The sequence below is a fragment of the Rhea pennata genome, chromosome 2, assembly GCF_028389875.1.
Source record: "Rhea pennata isolate bPtePen1 chromosome 2, bPtePen1.pri, whole genome shotgun sequence".
In the NCBI taxonomy this organism is placed as follows: domain Eukaryota; kingdom Metazoa; phylum Chordata; class Aves; order Rheiformes; family Rheidae; genus Rhea; species Rhea pennata.
Genome location: NC_084664.1, coordinates 7,832,994 through 7,851,307, shown reverse-complemented (window position 1 = coordinate 7,851,307; position 18,314 = coordinate 7,832,994). Strand labels below are relative to the sequence as shown.

At 41.2% G+C, this 18,314-nt stretch overlaps 1 protein-coding gene across 1 annotated transcript in view; it reads left to right on the top strand.

Annotated features, from left to right (window-relative positions):
- The first annotated feature begins 2,374 nt into the window (after nucleotides 1-2,374).
- PRKAG2 (protein kinase AMP-activated non-catalytic subunit gamma 2) overlaps nucleotides 2,375-18,314 on the top strand; it is a 216,322-nt gene continuing 200,382 nt past the window's right edge. Inside the window, exon 1 of the mRNA XM_062568789.1 lies at nucleotides 2,375-2,605. Within this exon, the coding sequence (XP_062424773.1) occupies nucleotides 2,504-2,605 (102 nt within the window). The 5' untranslated portion in view covers nucleotides 2,375-2,503. The remainder of the gene's footprint in view (nucleotides 2,606-18,314) is intronic.

Here is an 18,314-nt window from a genome sequence, read left to right as displayed (position 1 = left end):
CATCTAAAATGATTGATGTTTCCTTTAATTTATAGCAGAAGCTTATTAACACTTGATTCTATGGGAATTCTTGCCTGATACTTAAATTTCAAATTCCTGAATTATTGGGACTGTAGAAGAAGTGGGACTGGTTCAGGATTTTTTTAAGTTTGGAAGATTGGTTCTTGTGCTATTTTCTAAAATTTACCTTATGCTATCCACCATTATTATTAATCTACAAGAAGAATGGATTTTGATTTAAAATAGTAAATATGGAAATTCAGTGATAATATTATAGGAGACATTTCTGTATAAATAAGGGAATAGATTATATATTTGGTAGATTTTATTCCATCTCGGATACCTGTTAATTTAATAAGGAGCAGCCCAGAGGTCTGCTCACTTTCGATACCTTCCAAAAAGGTAAAATCCTTCTGAAGAATTTCTACTTTTTTTTTCATCCTTTATTTCTTTATTTTAACTTTGGAAACCATACCAGCAATGGAGTTTTTTGATAGGGACCTGTTAAGTAGTAACTTTCTCTGCTCTTCATTCAAGGGGCCGGCTGCTGCTCTCGGACCTCCCCGCGGCAGCACTTTGTCGGCAGGCGAGTTTCCCCGCGGGTTGCCAGAAGCCGCGGCACGGACCCCTCCGGTCTTCCGCGGGGGTAGCTGCGGGCTGCCCCAGACCCAGCTCCCTCTGTCCGCTTGTCATTAGCATCCCTTTCGGCGCCAGTGACAAAGTTATGGACCGCGGCAGTCTCAGTTCTGGGTCCGTTCCCCTCCGTGCCACCCCGCGGTAGTCCGTGGGACAGCTGTATGTAACATTAACGAAGGTTCATAATTTCATTTGAGTCTGCAAGATTTCAGAGGAGTGTCTACAGACCTTGCACCTGAATTAGCTTTGTGTCTGTTAAAGCGGAGAGGTCTACGAGGAGGGAAATAAATGAGTCGTTTTTCATCACGTGCCTGGTTTTTCACAAGATAAGGAGACTTCTGTGGGAAAAGCACTTCCCCTTCTTCCTCTCAATGGATATGAATCATGTTTTATAAAATCCCCTACATTTTGTTGGCAGTGATTATGGTGTAAATTCTGTGAATATACATATGCATAGCTTTGAACTCCGTGAAAATTGTGTTTAAATGATGACATGATCAAAGGCTTGTGGTAGTAAAGGGGCAGTTTTTTTATGGTATAATCACCAACTTATGGGACATAAACTGCCAGGGGAGAAAGAGTCACTTCTAAAACAAAACCTCCTATTTTGATCCGAAGTACAGATTTTTTTCACCCCCTACATGTTTGAATCAAAACACATTTTTTTTTTTAAGGCAAGGACATCTCGCTCTTGCAGAATTTGCTGTCCAAAAACCTCAGCCCTGGGAGTCTCCCTGGAAGCCCAAGTGGAAGCAGCACGACCGGCGCACAGCCCCAGGTGAAGCACCCTTTGAAAGCTTGTCATTTCCTGATACTCTGTAACGCGAAATTGGGTTTTCTGCAGGGTGTCATGTGCCTCTTTTGCTCGGCTGAGTTTGCGCTCGCGTTTGAAGGCTTTTTGGAGGAAGGCAGCAGGGGGGAAAAAAAAAGAAAAGGCATGTTCGAGAGTGGACTGGGGCCCTCCTGGCTTTGGCACGAGTTCCTCGGCAGCCTAGTGATTTTGCCTAGCAGGAGCGATTTTGGCAGGGGCGCCGGGCTCGCCCCCGGCGCCGCCCTGCGCGCACGGGGGGCTGCAGGGGGGCCCGGAGCCGCCCCTGCCGCGCAAGGCGGGAGCGGAGCGGAGGGCGCTGCCCGCGGGGATGCGGGCGCGGCGCCCCGCGGGGCTCGCCGCGGCCCGGAGCCGCGCTCGGCTCGCCCTGCACTTCCTGCCGAGCCGCCGCGGGGCTTTCGGCAGCGCCGCCAGCCCGGGCGGCCGCCTCCTCCCGCGGCGGCTCCGCTCCTGCGCGCGGCGGCGGCGGCGGCGCCCGCTCCGCTCCGCTCCGCTCCGCTCCGCTCCGCCCCGCTCGGCGCCCCGGGCGCGCTCGCCGCGCCGCTGCCCGCGGGGCGCGGAGCCGCCGCGGGGCCCCCGCGCTGGCCCCGCCGCCGCCTTTCGCTGTTTTTTCTTCTGGGGCCTTTTTTTTTTTTTGGCGGCGCTCGGGGCTGCGCGAAGGGCAGGAAACTTTCTCGCTCCCCGCTCTGCCCCCCCCCCCCAAGATGCTCCGGATATTTTTGAAAGGGCGGAAGAGTGAGAAACCGAGCTGCGTTTGGAAGGGCATCTCATGCTCTTGAGGAGGTCCCCCCTGACACCTCGCTTCTGCGATTAAAGGCCGGAGCTGGAGAAACTCCTCCCCTTCCCTCTGCTTCTCCCATCCTCCCCCCCACCCCATTTCCTAAGGCCATAAAAAAAAAAAAAAAAAAAAAAAAAAAAAAAGAAAGAAAGAAAAAGGAGCCTGGAGTAACTGGGGACTGTGGGGAGAGGTGGAAAAGGAGCCTTCCTTCCTCTCCAGACTCCAGATCCATTGCCCAGCACCGTGCCTGGGTTAAAGGGATGGGAAGCACTGCCATGGACACCAAGAAGAAAGATGCCTCCAGCAGCAGCAGCAGAAAAAGCTCCAGCCAGAAGAAACTCATGCTGCGAGTGCACATTCCCGTAAGTTCCTCCCGGCCCTTCCTCCGCCTCAGCAGCTGGTGTGACTTGGGTGCTGGTGCATGTTTTTCTTGACATTTAGCACAGCTAGAGGCAGGGAGGGAGGCGGGAGCCGTGTTTCCTGTGCCTGATGCTGAGGTTCGGAGTCTGGGGGAAGCTAAGCTGAGCGGTGCCGTCTGTGCAACTGGCAAGTCCTGAACCTTTAGGCTGGGTTGGAGCATAGGAGTCTGCCCTGGTCTCAGCCCCTCCTGCGCAGGGCTGCGAGCCCACGGTGCCGTGTCCCGCGTGCAGCGAGTGGCGCGGAGGAGCGAGGGTAACTCGCGCTGTGCCGCTGCTCGCCTGCCCCGGGCTGTGGGATCAGCACGGTTCATGCAGTTCACACACACACTGTCAGTGTGGTTTAGCTAAAAGTGTGTTCACCCCCAAACAGGGCCTTCAGCATCCCCAGCTTTGGCTCTGGGAACTGTCCGTGCCTTGTGGCTGAATCAGAGCATTTAATCTGACTCTTCCATGTCTCGAGACTAATTCCCATCTGAATTTCACAGGGCTCAGGAACCCAGAGCTCTCAGATTTTGTCACAAGCCATCTATTTATTGCCAGAAAAGCAGGAACAGTTATATTGTCGTAGTGGAGCAGACAAATGAGCCTTGCAAGCTATAAACTGACTCAGTTTTGTATATTCACGCGATAAAGACAAGATGCAAGAAGTTGTAGCACAAAGATACAGATTAACCACAGACAAAGTTTCTATTTCCAGTGAATACTAAAAGACTGGCTTCTCTGGGTCTTCAGAGTTTACATCCCTTTCAAAACTTTGGTTATTATTTTTCTTTACTATTAACACAGGATATTCTTGTTATCCATGTAACCACTCCAATTTTTTATTTTCCATCCCAATTTGCTTTTGGCTCCAGCACTTCTGGCAAGAAATGACTTAGTCCCGACATCTTTTCTGTGCAATCTGGGTTTTTTATTTTGGTCTCTTTATATAAAAGTGGAGACAGTCCTAAGCGTGTCCCTTGCCAGGCTACAAGAGACCAAAAAGATAGTTCTGTTTCTAAGCTTTTCTTTTGTTTTAGAGAAGAATAGGAAGTGAAAGCGAATTTATTAGGTGTCTTGAGTGTGTAGAATAAAATGGAGGAGAAATACACAGCTCCTCTGTAGACTTCATTTTTCTCTGGAGTGGAATGCAAGCCCAGGAGCATATGCCAAACTCCTGCTGCATTGCTCGAGTGCATTCAAAGCTAGGAGAAATGGATCTGTGTCTGCTAATGTGGATTTTCCCCATGCATTTGTGACTGGAGTGTTTAGGCAATAATTTTTGCTGTATTACCATATTCGCCTTAACAATAGGGTTATAAAATACCAAGAAAATAGAATGTAGTATGTTAAAGGGCCACTCAGAGTATGTACCTTCTTCCTTTTCATCCTACCTGCTGCATTGGCTCTCCTATCCCTTTCCATAGTCCTCTGCCTTTGACTCAGTCAAGCCAGGAACTTCTGTGCAACTGTTTCTAACTCAGTTCAGAGAACCTGCATCTCTCCCTGCTGAAGAGCCACAGGTAGCCTGGGAGATGCTGCTGTTGCTGCATGAGTCTGCAGGCTCCATCCGATGTTTTTTGGAATACCTGCCAACACCACACAACTCTGACCACACCGGTACTAACTGCAGTTTTCCCCATTTTTATGGCTGTGAAGCTAAGGTGGAAAGCAGTGTCTAAGTAACTTGTTCAAACCTAAACATTTTTGATGAGGGAAGGCTAATGCTTTCTCCTAATCACCTCTCTAAGCCAGTAGACCATCTTTCTTCAGGAGTGTTGTTGACTCAGTTTGGTCTTGGACAGAACAGCATTAGAAATGGAGTGTAATTTTTCATGTTCATTAATCTTTTGGCTTCTTTGCTGTGCAGTTTGTCACCTAGGCAATGGTAGTTATTCAGACACAAGCCTGCAAATGCCTGATACTGCACTGAAGTCAATGTGAGTTTTATTGTTCACTTAGTTGGGAGCAATTCAAGAATCAGTAATGAACTAGCACCGTCCCTCCCTCCTTTCCATCCCCAGAATATTACCTTTCTGTTTCATTCTGCATCATTCTAGCATTTCTGGAATGGACAATTGGGCCAATGGTCTTTCAAGTTTTATTCTTTGTTCTTGGTGTTTTGCTGTTATCTGGCAGTTTAAGTTTGACTGTGCTACAATAAAGAACATTTTTCTCATTCTCCTCATTTGACAGTGGAATCTGCATTTGAAAAGATCCATTTAGTCTGTTTTTTTTCCCCTCTTTCATAACATTTTCTTGGCTCTTGTTTTGAAGCATCATTCCTATTATTTCAGTGGTGCCTGTCAGTGTAGCTGTAGTTGTCAAGGGAGCTTTCACCAGACAGTAATTTTTATTTTGTTCATCCTCTTCTTTGTTTTGCTGTGAGATCATGTTTATTGCTGAGACATGTAATTCTTGATCTTTGAAGATCATTGAGATCTTCAAATTAGGAAGAGCAGAAGGACTAATGAGGTCTAAGTAGGAAGGGAGAGAGGAGTTAAATCTAAAAGAAAGCAGTAGAACAGAAAGGTACTGTTGTGATGCAGGCTAGCCTTAAAATACATATTTACATGTAGTAATCCTGACTTAAAGTAGTGACAAATATTGGGCAAGAAAAAGTGAATAATACAAAATATACAACGATTGTGGGCGTATCTGCAAAGAAAGTTTGTATGCTTTTCTTCTCTCTCATTTATTTTTATGAGCTTGCTGTGACAATGGGAACAAAATGATCAGTTTGAGAAAGCTAGTTTTATATTGCACAGCATCTGGAGCATTTCACAGGTAAATTTTTCAAGTAAGATTAGTGAGTCATAGTACAAAAAGTCTGAAAACACTCTCCTTTCACCTTCTTCCTGTGCTGAATCTTCTCCTTCAACACATCTCTTTGGTGGCATTCATGTTTTGCTTCTAGGAATAGTGAATAGACCACTAAATTCCTGCCAGTTGGTTTTCTTAGCTACTCTCAACTTGTCATTTGGTAGTTTAAAGAGTAAAGTGAAGACAACTGTATTCTCCCCACATGGCTGGGAAGTATTTGTTAAATTTGTTAAGTTTGTTAGATTGAATGAGCTTTTTGTTTTGGTTTTGGTTGTTGCTGGTGGTTTTTTTTTTTTTTTTTTTTTTTTTTTTTTTTTTTTGATTGTTTATCTTCTTTGTAATTACACAGCTGACTAATAAACTGGTAATTTAGGTGGACCATAATATAGTTGCAGGAGCCTGTGTAAGATAGAGGTCATATCCACTTCCCTCTTTCCTGGCAGCACTTTCGGAAATCTTGAAATTAGAGAGACCCAAATTGAAATTTCTGATCGGAATATCCTTGAAATCTGCTACAGAGCCGGACACAAATCTTTGCTCTCTCGATTAGACATATCTAATATGAGAGTATTAGCATTACAGATTTTTTTAAGCCATTAGAAGATAATAGAATCTACATTTAATGCACCACTTGCTTTGAACATGTTTTAAAAACTCTCCTCTAAGAACGTGGTTGCTGAGTAGGAGCTCACGGTGGTGAGATCAGTACATTCTTTTGTCATCTCACAGAATGGCTCTGTTCTAATGGTAACATTGCTTGTAACTCTGTGTTGCTGTGAAAAAGGAGGGATTCTGCCCTGGTGTAATTCAGACAGTGCCAGTAAAGTTACTTTGTGTTTACACTAGAGAGCAGAACCTGTCTCAAGAACTTCACTGTGGCAAGTGACAAGCACCTGCTGCTCCCAGCAGGTGGGAATTGCAGAACCTTGGTGCTTCCTTGGCTTATACCCAGATATATCACAAGGTGACTTCTTAGTGCAGAAGAACAAAGGAATTTTTCACAATAAGGACAAAAATAACTGTAAGTGTCTGTAAGTGAATACAAAAACATTCTCTCTCTCAAGCCAGGGAAGTGGCTGTTGCCTCTACTACTTCTGCCCTGACAGCAGAGCCGATGCAGTAGAAGGAGGCTCCTGGAGGTCGTGATCCTTTATTACCAGTATCGCACAAACATCTCTGCATGCTTTTTTTCCATTTCTTTGCTGCTATTTTGAACAGATTCCTCAATGTGCAAATTTATGGGTGTTTTCAGGGCTGTTGTGTCAGCATGCCAGGCTGAAACTTCAGATGGCTTAAATGTTTCTAACCCGAGAGACTACAGTGTTGTTCTGACAGCTTGTGTTGGCTTCAGCTCTGCCCCTCCATCTTGCTTTCCACACTTGCAATGTCATTAACGGCTGCATGCCTAATAAATCACTGGGAAATAATTTTGTTCTGTCACAGTTTTTACAGAGTGCTTCTTTTCTCTTGGTAATTGCCAGGTGTGCTGATGAGAATGGCACTTCAGTTTAAGGGTCACTTCAGAAAGCAACAAATGAAGAATAAGCTGGTGAATTCTTCCAAAGGAGATGAGGAAATCTGCTTCCAATGTTATCTAAGAATGAAAAATGTTTGTTTTTCTGGCAAAAAGGAGGTGGGGAGAGTGGGAGTCAAAGAGGAGTGGAGATAAATATTTCTAAAGTTAAATCTGCAACTATCCTCCCCCTTGCTCTCATAGGCCATACTCTGAGTTGTCCTGAGTTTATGTGGCCTTGAAGCTTATATTTGGATTCCTTCCTAAAGGGCTGATATATTAAATATCTGAAGAGGGCAAGAGGTATTTGCCCAGGAGCTTTGAGATTGCACTCTGAATCTAACTGACAGAAAAAAGGGATTAATGTTTGTAGTCATAATAGCTGCCTTTGTAATTAAAGGAGCTATTAGACCAGTTTGTGTTATGTTTTAAAACTGAAGATACTGGAAGGTACTACTTCTTTAAAACATCCAGGAGATTCTACTCCTAAGTTGTCTCATCCAACCTTCTTTATAGTGGTGTAGGCTAGCTGGAAAGAAGTTAATTTCATTGCAGGAATATGTCATGAGTGTGGAAGAAACTGCACAGAAGTGTGGATCTTTAGGGTCTTGGCCCTCAAGGTGGATGTTCACATGGTGCTTGTTGGGATTTACTGAAATAAAAGAAAATGGGAGGCTCCTAGAAGGATCAGGATTGAGGCAGAAAATTGCCTTGGAAGTCGAGAGTGAGCTAAAGAGGAATGATAATGAGTTAGCAAAATTGTAGTCCTTTGCCAAAGAAGATTCTTGGTGCTAAATGTTAAATCACCTTTAATAGTTCCCATCGTGTAAGGTTAATCACTCCCTTTTTTAGAGAGATGGCATTGCACCAAATTGTATCTGCCTTGATGACTCTATGATTGAAAACTCTGCTAAAATGCTGTTGTTTTTTTTTCCCTGTTTGCCTGTCCAAGGATATGAGAAAACCAGCTACATTCTTTCCTTCTCATGAATCATTTCCAGGAATAAATATTCTATGGCTAATGTGTGCCCTTACTAGCACCTGGGAGGTTCCTGTGCCTGTTCACAGACCTGCAAGGTTCAGCTCATGCCCAGTTTCACCTGGGCACCACGTTGCATTCAAGGGTGATATGTATATTTAAAAATTACGTATTCGTATGTGTCTGAAAGCAGAATTTGACCTGCAGGCAGGATTCAAAGGTCATTTTGTTGATGATACTTGGACAGTCATGGGAGTAGGCTGTTTGCGGCTGCACTGGCTTGGCAGGACTAATGGGAGTAGAAATAGTCAAAACTTTACCATCATGGCTGTTGGTAGAGCACATTATGGGCCTACATGTTGAGTGAAGTACTATTTTTGAGTTTTTTGGAGAAGAGCTGAATTTGTATAAAAAGGCTTTATGTGGAATAATGAAAGAGCAGGGCTGCTTATAAGAGAAGTGGAGCATCAAGGATGACATCAGTAGTGGATAAGAGGGGTCACAGAATGTCTGGCATAAAAATACTGGACCTAGCTCCTTTGCAGAGTAAATTACCTTAGGCTGATCATCAGGCTTCCGTGATAAGGCTGCTTTCAGCACCTGATCCAGTTGCAGAGGAATGCTGTTGCAATTTTCTGTTGGTGTTTTCACAGCAGAGAAAGCGTTAAGGCCTGACGAGAAGGGAGTGTTACACAGCTCTTCAAGGACCGACAGAAAAGATAGCTTGAGAGCATCTTGAATCGAGTATGTTTTGTGTATGACTGGAAGGGAGATCTTACGTGCATGTATGTAATACACCATCAATAAATATATAATATTATTGGTGATTTAGAGATAAAGTACTATGCCACCCCAGAAATATTTCTAGTACTAGGCATAGGTAGAAATGGCGGTATATATGACAAATTCTGCTTCAAACTGCTGTATTTATTCTTCAGGTGGCTGCAAGAGCTTCAGTTTAGTATTTGCTTCTATAATACTGCTTCTTTTAAATTACTTGCATCTTATTACCTACGAAACCTTTAAAGCATGAAAGTTATTATTTATGAAGCAGAGAACCAGAACATGATGTAGTACTTTAGTCTTTTGTGTTAAGCTTTGACATGGAATATTTAGAGCATGGTGTATAAGGTTACATTTTTGTGTAATTTAGCATGACAGTAAACTACGTTACGTGAGGGTGACTTAGCGGGATGCATAACAAATCCATTGCAGTGTGTGTTTCATGGTTGTCATTTGTATCACACACCATGGCTGTTCAGACCTCATCGTCATTATTACAAAGGATACCAGGGATCTTGTGTTCAAAAACCAGAAGCTATGTCATAAGCTGAAGACTTAATCAGTTTTTGTAGTTAGGGTGATGGAGCTATACCCCATTTCAAGCTGCTGGAGAATATGTATTCATAGGTCTGAAGTGTTATTAGGAGGAAGTGTGTGCATTATAAACATTATCTGCCATATAATGAAACCATCATGAACCAAATGAAATCATCATTTATTCACTACAGACGTTGGACAGTTTGGGCAGTCTGCTTTTTAAGTTGGTAATGCTATCAGAACAATGTCCATAAGAAAATGCAGCCCTGCTTCTGCAAACAGAGGAAAGGAAAGCTACCTCAATATTTAGACTGCTGGCTTACAGCACTACAAAACACAAGATTTTCTTGCTCCCTTGTAGACTTTTCTAGTGGTCTTTGATGGATCATTTCAGTTCAGATCTGGTTTTTAGAAGCTATATGCCTATTAATTCCATTAGAAAAGATTGGAGAGATATTTTCCATGGAGTTAAAACAATCAATAGGTGCTAAGCTGGATTAGGGGTAAAATTGGAATCTAAGTATGAAGAAACATTGTAGTGAAGACAAGCCCTTAGTAGGAAAGGTATAGTTGGAAGAATGTGATGGACTAAACAGGTGCCATTAATATTGTCAATAATCTGCCAAGTGAAAGAAATGGATCGTTACCTGCATACCACTTATTTTGAATGGACTTTATATGGAAACCAGAAAAACTTCTGAAATTATGCATAGAATCCTAATGTGGATCGCATTGACTGTAGTTTTGCTACCTAGCCATAATCCTTGACGAATTTCCACAGATTCAGAACTGTTATATGCCTCTAAATAGGCATGCAACAGTTATAAATAGGTATATTTAATAATTTGCAAAGTCTCTGTTGCCCTGCTTTTGGTGACATTGTCTCTAACAATATAACTACCAACAAATAGTTTTACAGAATTGTGGAATGGTTTAAGTTGGAAAGGACCTCTGGAGATCATCCAGTCTAACCACCCAGCTTAAAGCAGGATCAGCTAGAGCAGGTTGCTCAGGACCTTGCCCTGTCAGGTTTGATTATCTCCAAGGATGAAGACCCAACAGTTTCATGACTCTGGAAGATTGTATTTAGGCAAGTGAAGGATTATTAGGATTAAATAATGTTCAGCCACTAAATGAGCACACTGAATTTAGCAGCAGATTTGGTTGTAACTTGTCCCAAAGCTTATTGCTCCCATTTGGGGAGTGAAATTGGATTCGTCTGTTGGTTGTAGAGACTTCTGTGAAATGTATTCTCTGAAATGAGAGTTGAAATGGCAGGTACAATGATGCCTACAAGGCTTGTGGAAGAAGGGAAGAGTAGAGAAGGGACTAAAAGAGATGCTTAGTTATGGTGTCATCAAAATAGGTGTGGGAGCTTGCCAGCTTCTCAGTGGAACATTGCATCTTCTGGAATGTGGTTTCATCATGTGTTACCATTCCTTTTTCATAAATTAATTACAGTGGGATTTGCTGTTACAGAGTATTAATCGAGACTCCTGTGTTGGAAGTATGATCTAAATTAAATGGCATGAGGAAAGGCAATTCAAGGATAAAAGCACTAAATCATCACCTGCATATTTACTGTATAGCCTGAGGCAGGACAGAGAGTCCTTGATATAAGCTTTGCATTGATGAATGGCTGAGGTTTCATTTGCACAAAAAATATTCCACACATAAAGTGCAAAATAATATTAATAATTTTCGTTTCACCTTTCCATTGTTTTAACATAGTTACTACTTCTAATATGTCTGTAGGCTACACTGCAGCATCTTATGGGACTTCTTTTCATCCATGATTGAATGCTGTTGTGCTAGAGATGTCTGTGTATGCATAAGGTACATATACCGGTACAGACAAACTCTGAAGAATTTAAAGCCTTGATAGATGTTGTAGACCAAAGGCATATGAGAGGAAATGATATTGTCCTTGCTGCACTGACATTCGTATGGATGGCTGAGATTCAAGCAACTTGTCCTGTGTTGTACATGAGTATGGAGGTGGGATTCGCAAAGTCTTGAGGCCCACTTCACTTCCTCAGTAAGCCCATCCTTATCTGTATTGAATTTTTCATATAAGGACCCACGTACTAGCTAAGTCATGCGAAGTCAGCAGTGATGGAAAGTTTCCCCCACTCCCGTTTGCATGTGAGGTGAAAGAATTCTAGTTTGATGTCTACAGATAATGGTGCTGTGTCCTAAAATAACACTGTTAGGACTCTTTCAGCAGTCTGATCAGGAAGACCAGGGATTCAGAAGATAAATTAGAGGAGACTACATTAACCTGCAGCATCAAAAGTGATACTTAAATGAGTGTGTCTAATTATCACACCCTCTATGTGGTTCATATGGTTATCTGAAAGCTGTGAAATGGAAGTCTTTTCTTTTCCCCTAGAACCTCTGGTGGCACATCAGATGCACAGTTCTTGAAACAAAGGGATCTACAACCATTTAGTGTGCAATCATCTATAAACTCAAACAGTTGGTGTTTGGGGTATCCTAACCAGCAGTCCACCAGGCACATTCAACCAGTAGCACTCTCCAAAGAGCTCACAGGCTTCCTGCACTCCATGGACTTGTCCTTTTAGTTGCCACAGCTGAGCATTCCCCAGTTCTGCAGTCAGTGAATGCAGGAGACAGAATACCAGCGTGGTCTTAACACTAGTCTTCTTGGATCGTCGTTGCATTAATTCTAGATCAGCTCTACCTTTTTATCGGGAAATGGAGAGTTTCTGCCATGTGACACTTTGAACCAACATTATTCATAAACATCAGATTTATGGGTGAGGATTGGCTATACATTTTTCTTATTTTTTTATATTTTTGAGAATGACTGTGCAGCTCCAAGCTATGCAGAGCTTATAATTTGTATTTTTTGCAGAGCTTATATACTATATTTTTTTCTATATTGTGTATTTAAAGAGTTCTGGCTCCTTTAACAGTGTCCGACCTGTGCAGACATCATCAATTTGCATGCAAAAAAATGCTGTTAAATGAGCTCTTCTGATTTTCAGCTACAAAATACTGAAGGCAGTAAAAGAGGAAATGCCCTACTTAACCATGTGGGCTGGTCTCCATTAGTAAGACTAAAATTGTTTGCAGTGTTGAGCAAATCATGTTGTCTTGCAGTGCCTTCTTAGCAAGAAAAGGTGTTTTATTTTCACAGCGCATGTTTTCAGATAAAAGATCTCAACAAATGAGTAATGACTCGTAACTCATTCACTTTTGATGTCTGTCTCTATAATCTGAGATACGAAAAAAAAAACAACAGATGACAAGGTAGTTAAGTTTACTTGAAGTGTCATTCACAAGATTAATCCTACAGATAAAAAATGGATGCTAAGAAACATCGTAGTTCGGATAGATGAGGCTTGCAAAATAACTTGGGCATATTAGGTCCCGTTGCCTTCGGAGATCCTACTAGCCCATCTGCATCAGGAGGTCCTCAAGCACATTTGAAATTCTGGCTTTGTCTTTCAAACCTTCAAGATGCTGACCTTTCTCCTCTGCTTTTATGCCTAGTTACAAAACAAAAGCAGATTTTCCTGCTTTTTCCGCTCCTAATAGGTTTTCAGCTTTGAACAGGGAATAAAACATTCTCTTGCACCTGATAGCTATAATAATGAAGCAAACAAAAATCTCTGAAGTCATAAGCCTGTTTTTACTGAATAGAAATTGATAGTAATACTGGGATGCAATTTGGGAAGAGGTAAGTGGCAGGTGTTCTCTCATTGATAAGACTGAAACCGATACTTAATGCAGTGCAATCCAGTGTGACCTATAATGAAGTCTATATATATCCTTATGTTTGGCAGTTGCGTGACCAGTTACTACGTATGATTAGACCTTCAAAGAGTAATTCTTCTTCTATCCACTTCAGCTTTTCAATGTAACTTTATAAAAAGCTTCACTCACTAAAACATAAGAGGATTTTTTATTTACATGTTTTTAATTTTATATATATATATATATATTTTAAGTCATTTTATATAACTTTTCAGGTGTGTTATGAACTACTGCAGGCACTTAATGTGTTCAGACACTGTAGGTAGTAATTTCAAATGTAGTTTTGAAATATGGATGTTTTAAAAGAAATATATTTCAGTGCCATAATCTGCATATACTTTTTCACACGCTATTCATGGAACAGAAATATTTGGGTACAAATGTATTTGGAATTACCTGCATTTTTGCAAATCAGTGTCGATATTGCTTTGTGGGCTACCTCTTGTCTGGGTCACTGAAAGAGGAGAGGGGAGGACTCGATTCTCTCCAAGTTGTCAGAAGCTGATCAGGTGGCCAATTTAGGTTTTGAAATTTTTACATACATATCTTTTGTAAAACTGCTCATAGTCTTGACTGTATTTGTGTTAAAGCAACAGAGGAAGGGACACACCAGTAAATACTGAAGACTGTTGGTATCAATGGCAGTGACCAGTGTATTCAGTTTAGCTGATGAGAGTTGGAACACAGGCAGAGTATTTGGGGACACATCTGAGGGTTTACCTTTTCTTAGAAGAATGGTCATTTCCCTGGACTTCAGCAACAAAATGAGAGAAAATATTAAGCATACACTCTAAGGAAATACCCATTTTGGACAGAGAAGGGACTAGTTATTTCCAGGAGTTTATTTCTAGAGAACAGTAGGCTACCTATGCTTGTATTTTATGGTCTTCAACGATTTGTGCACTTGACTAGGTTAATTTAAAAAGCATGTAAGGACTCAAGTGCAGAGGCTCTCTGTGTGTGTGTGAAAGGAAGCTGTCTCATGTAAAAACTGTTTACAATAAACTGAACGCGTTCAGTATGTAGGTACAAGCTGGCAAATTGCTCGTGTTGCAGAGGAATGAACTGGGATGGAATACAACAAGTATTTAACAATTTGAGAAAAAGATTATGGATATGTTTTTGCCTGATGTTAAAACATCCGGATTTAGTGTCTATCTGTACTAAGATTAATTTCAGTTTCAGATCTTGTGTTTTAATGTCACAAAACAGAACAACTAGCTGACTTTTGTCGACCTTTATGCTCCTTTTATATATTTATTTTTTATTTACAAGACCTAACAATCTAAAATCCAGTCACCTGGGTCAATGTCCTAAGAGATTAAGGCTCGATAATTTGAGTCTTGCTGTCCAAGACTGATGTAATGTGGACTAACTTTCTTCTTTCTTCTGCCTGCTTCCCTGTGTGCAACTGCTGCTGTAGAAGGCCCCCAAGCCGTGTCATGTCGGATAATGCATGGTCTTCAGAGCTCACCGGGGGAGAGCAAAGCCTGGGAACAGTGCGGACAGGCACAGCCAGCCACTTCCACTAATTGTTGAAGTGGATCATGGAATACGAAAGAAGGAGGGAGGGGGGAATGGAGACGTGTCTTGGTGTGGAAACGACTGTGTGAAAACAGATACGAACTTGCTCGTTGGGAGTGCATGTGTTGCACAGGAGAACGCCCACAACAGGAATCCCCTGCTTTAGGGTGCCCTTGCCAGGTAGTTTTAGAAGGTTTCTGTTTATTTAATTACCAAGTGAGACTTTCTTCGTTATTTGGAGATGTGAGCTGTAGCAGCAATTTACTGCTGAGCTAGCTTGAAATCATCGGTTCATTTTTGGTTCTAGGTATCTAGTACTGCCTAAATAGTAGGAATGAAAGTTTAGATGAATTAACTGTTAATTTAACTTCCTAGTCGCATTTTAAAATACATCCTGCTGAAGCGGAGTTAAATGTCTAAGTGAATCTCGTTCACACTGAGTCCTCTAACTCAAACCATGCTCAAGTGCTTTGCAGATGAATTACATACAACAAATAAAATGGAACAAAATGACATATTTTAGGAGTTTTATTCATAATGAAAAGCAGAATTTCCTCTCAAGGCTTGTTGCACTCAAATATCTAAACTGTATTTTGCTTAAACTCTGAAAAAGATCAGGTAAAGACAGTGACAGAGGGTTGATCACTTGGTAGGATGAGCCCCCAAATGGAATAATTTTCCAGTGTGATGGGTGCTACAAGAAACTATGAACAACTGAAAATGAAGTTAGTAAGGTTCATAAAATAAAATTAGTGAATTTCCAGTTTATTACACAGTGGAACTTTGCACAAGGGAAGTTGCCAGCCCTTGCTGTAATTCATTGTTGCCTGGAGATGGAAAACTCTTTGCATCAGGGAAGCAGAAGACATGAATGATTTGTAGGGCACTTGCATGTCCAGCTATGCCTGAAAGATCATTGTATTCATACTGAAAAATAGCAATTTCTGCAGTGGAAATGCAACAGCTGCAATTAGTAATCAGCACAATGCAACACAATTGGTAAAAGTCCAAATACTTACTTTATCCATTTACTAAATGAATCTCAAATGTCTAACTGAACCAAAAATTGCTCCTTTATGGAGGCTAAGAGAAAAGGGAATATCCAGCAGAAGCACCAATTTGTTGATTGTGTAATGGACTTATCATTAGTAACTAAATTACACTGATGCAATTTCTTTTTCTCCAAGACAGATATGTGTGCCTACCAGAGCTGATTGATGTTTAAAAGCAGTCTGAATAAGCCACAATGTATTTCAAATGGAGACTGATAACAGAGTTAAGAATGATGGAAAACTTTTTAGAAGTGGAAAAATAATTGCTAATAGCATTGCAGAAAAATGAGAATGCTGAAAGAGAGCATGGCTTATCCAATGAGTTAGATTTATCCTTTTTTAGTTAAAATTATGTAAATAAAGTGCAATGAAAGTTTTCATGATGACAGCCCTAAAGACTTATTATGGCTCAGAGCACGAATCAAGTTCATATAAGCTTCCTCACAATAGTTTGTTTTGGCCCTTCAATTTTGACAGCAGGATTGGCCTTCGAGCAATTAAACCAAAGATACTTATTGCTGTACTTATTGCTGATGGAAATCCATCTTCCTGGCACTGACTTGGGAACTTCATTTCACACCAACCTCCAAAACATTTTTGCTGACTAAGGGTGATTTTGAAGCTGTTGCTAAAAGACACTAGGTTCTCAGTATTCTTGTCAATCTCTTCCAGTTTTCACATCAGATTTCTCTTTATTGTGTATTCCTTTTTTTGTAATCCATTGATTTGCAAAGCCACTGTATCTTCCATGCAAAGAATATTCCCTTGAGAGTACCCTCCCAGCAAAAGCACTAACTGCTGTCTCTAGATGTAGCATTTAAAATCACCACAATCACAATATACAAACCCCACAAAATCAGTTTTACAGAGTTACATGTTGTATTTTTATTTAGAGGATTCTTCATTTTGTGTATGTCCCTGAGACACGGGCGAACATTAGGGATGAGTTGGGGTTGGGCTGGGTTGGGTATTTTAGACTTTTTGATGACTTTGGCTGCCCAAGGTTGGGATACCTGATGCTAATGGGAGCTGTGGCACTCCTGCTATTTCAAGGTGGATACCCCAAATTAGCATTTTAGGGGATTTAACAAGTGTTTTTTGGCCTGGTGACCTGTCCAGTGCTGAAGAGAGAGTGAATGAACCCTCTGGAAAAAGATTTCTAACTGTTTGAGTTGCTCAGCTCTAGATATGCGGGGCCTGATTCTGGTGTTACGTGCCTCAACAAGAGTATTTTCCCAGGAATCACTAAAGTTGTGATCACAGGGAGGCAGTATCTCTGCACAAAACAAAAATGTTAAGGTTTCCATTTGGCTCTCTTGCAAGTTAGAGGAATGGTAGAAGAAAACACCTAAAGCTTGTAACTGCTTCCAGCAGCTAGTATAAACAAGTGTATAAATAAGCACGGATAAATACCTCATTAGTAAATACCAAAATATCTTTATTTTTAATGTATCGTTTTTGACAAACATCTAAGTTTCTTCTAGGTATTCTACTGAGAGTTTTTTCTCCCAGCAGATAACCTAGCACTTACCACAATTCTGAGTTCTTTTTTTTAACGCCGCTATGCAAAATGGACGTTGCAAGAGATCTGTGATGGAGATGGCCGAGTGAAACCTGGGTAGGGCAGTGATATAAGGATAATGCTATGATTCATTCTCTGTGCTATTCTGATTATGTTATGGCTGTAATTCTGTAGCTGTGGTTTTTTCCAGTGGTCTAAATGGGGAGGCAGGTAAGAGGTTGAACTCAGTGTGAGCCAGAAGCCTAAAATATCTTTGTATTGGCAGAGCGCCCAGACCCGAATAAATACATCAAGCCTTTCTCTTTCACATCCATGTTGTAGAGGCGAAATGCGAGAAAGCCAGACAGAATTATGACAGACCATATTTTGTTTAAATGGAGGCCTGGTAACTGTAAAGATCCAGGGCGGTTTATAAGGCTAAATCCTGTACTTTATATGGATTTAGAACAGTCATTTAAACTAAGTATTTCTCAGTACACAGGCTGAGAATTTGTAAATTCAAACAATTTGCATAATTGATGTTTTTATATGTGCAGTATAGATACTTGTTATATTGGCATAATCACAGTGCTTTAGTTTACATTGTTTTCTTTCCTGAACATCATGTAGGAATTTAACATGACCTTTTTGATAGGAAAAACTTCTCTCTGTCTCAGTTTGTCCTTAATGCCTGTTCTAAGTAAAGCTTGGATTTTCTGAGACGTTTCCAGAAGTTCTAAGAAAACCTTGCATTTCCAACTGGTAATTAAAAACTGGCCTTGAAAACTCCATATTTTCCTTTATAGGATTTTCTGTGATTCAGGCCTTTTACTACTGCTGTTCATGAGTCTGACTGTTGCTGCATAGAACTGTTCAGAAAAATGTCTGTGATACCAATGGAGAGATGGGACTTACTCCAGAGAGTTACAGCTGGAGATCTCTGGCACATTTGGGCTACCGAGGAAGTTACAACCTTGGGCTGGAAATGTAATGGCATGTTCTGGTGATAACTTTAACTTTTTCTTGCTCTAGACTTGTTATTGTGGGAAAAATTGTGTGTAAAGCAACTGCAACTGGTGCAACGTATTTGTACATTCTATATATAATGGCAAAGTAGAGAAGCATGAATGTGCATCTTGGTTAAGTGTTTCCAAGTACATGTATTCATTAAGCTGACC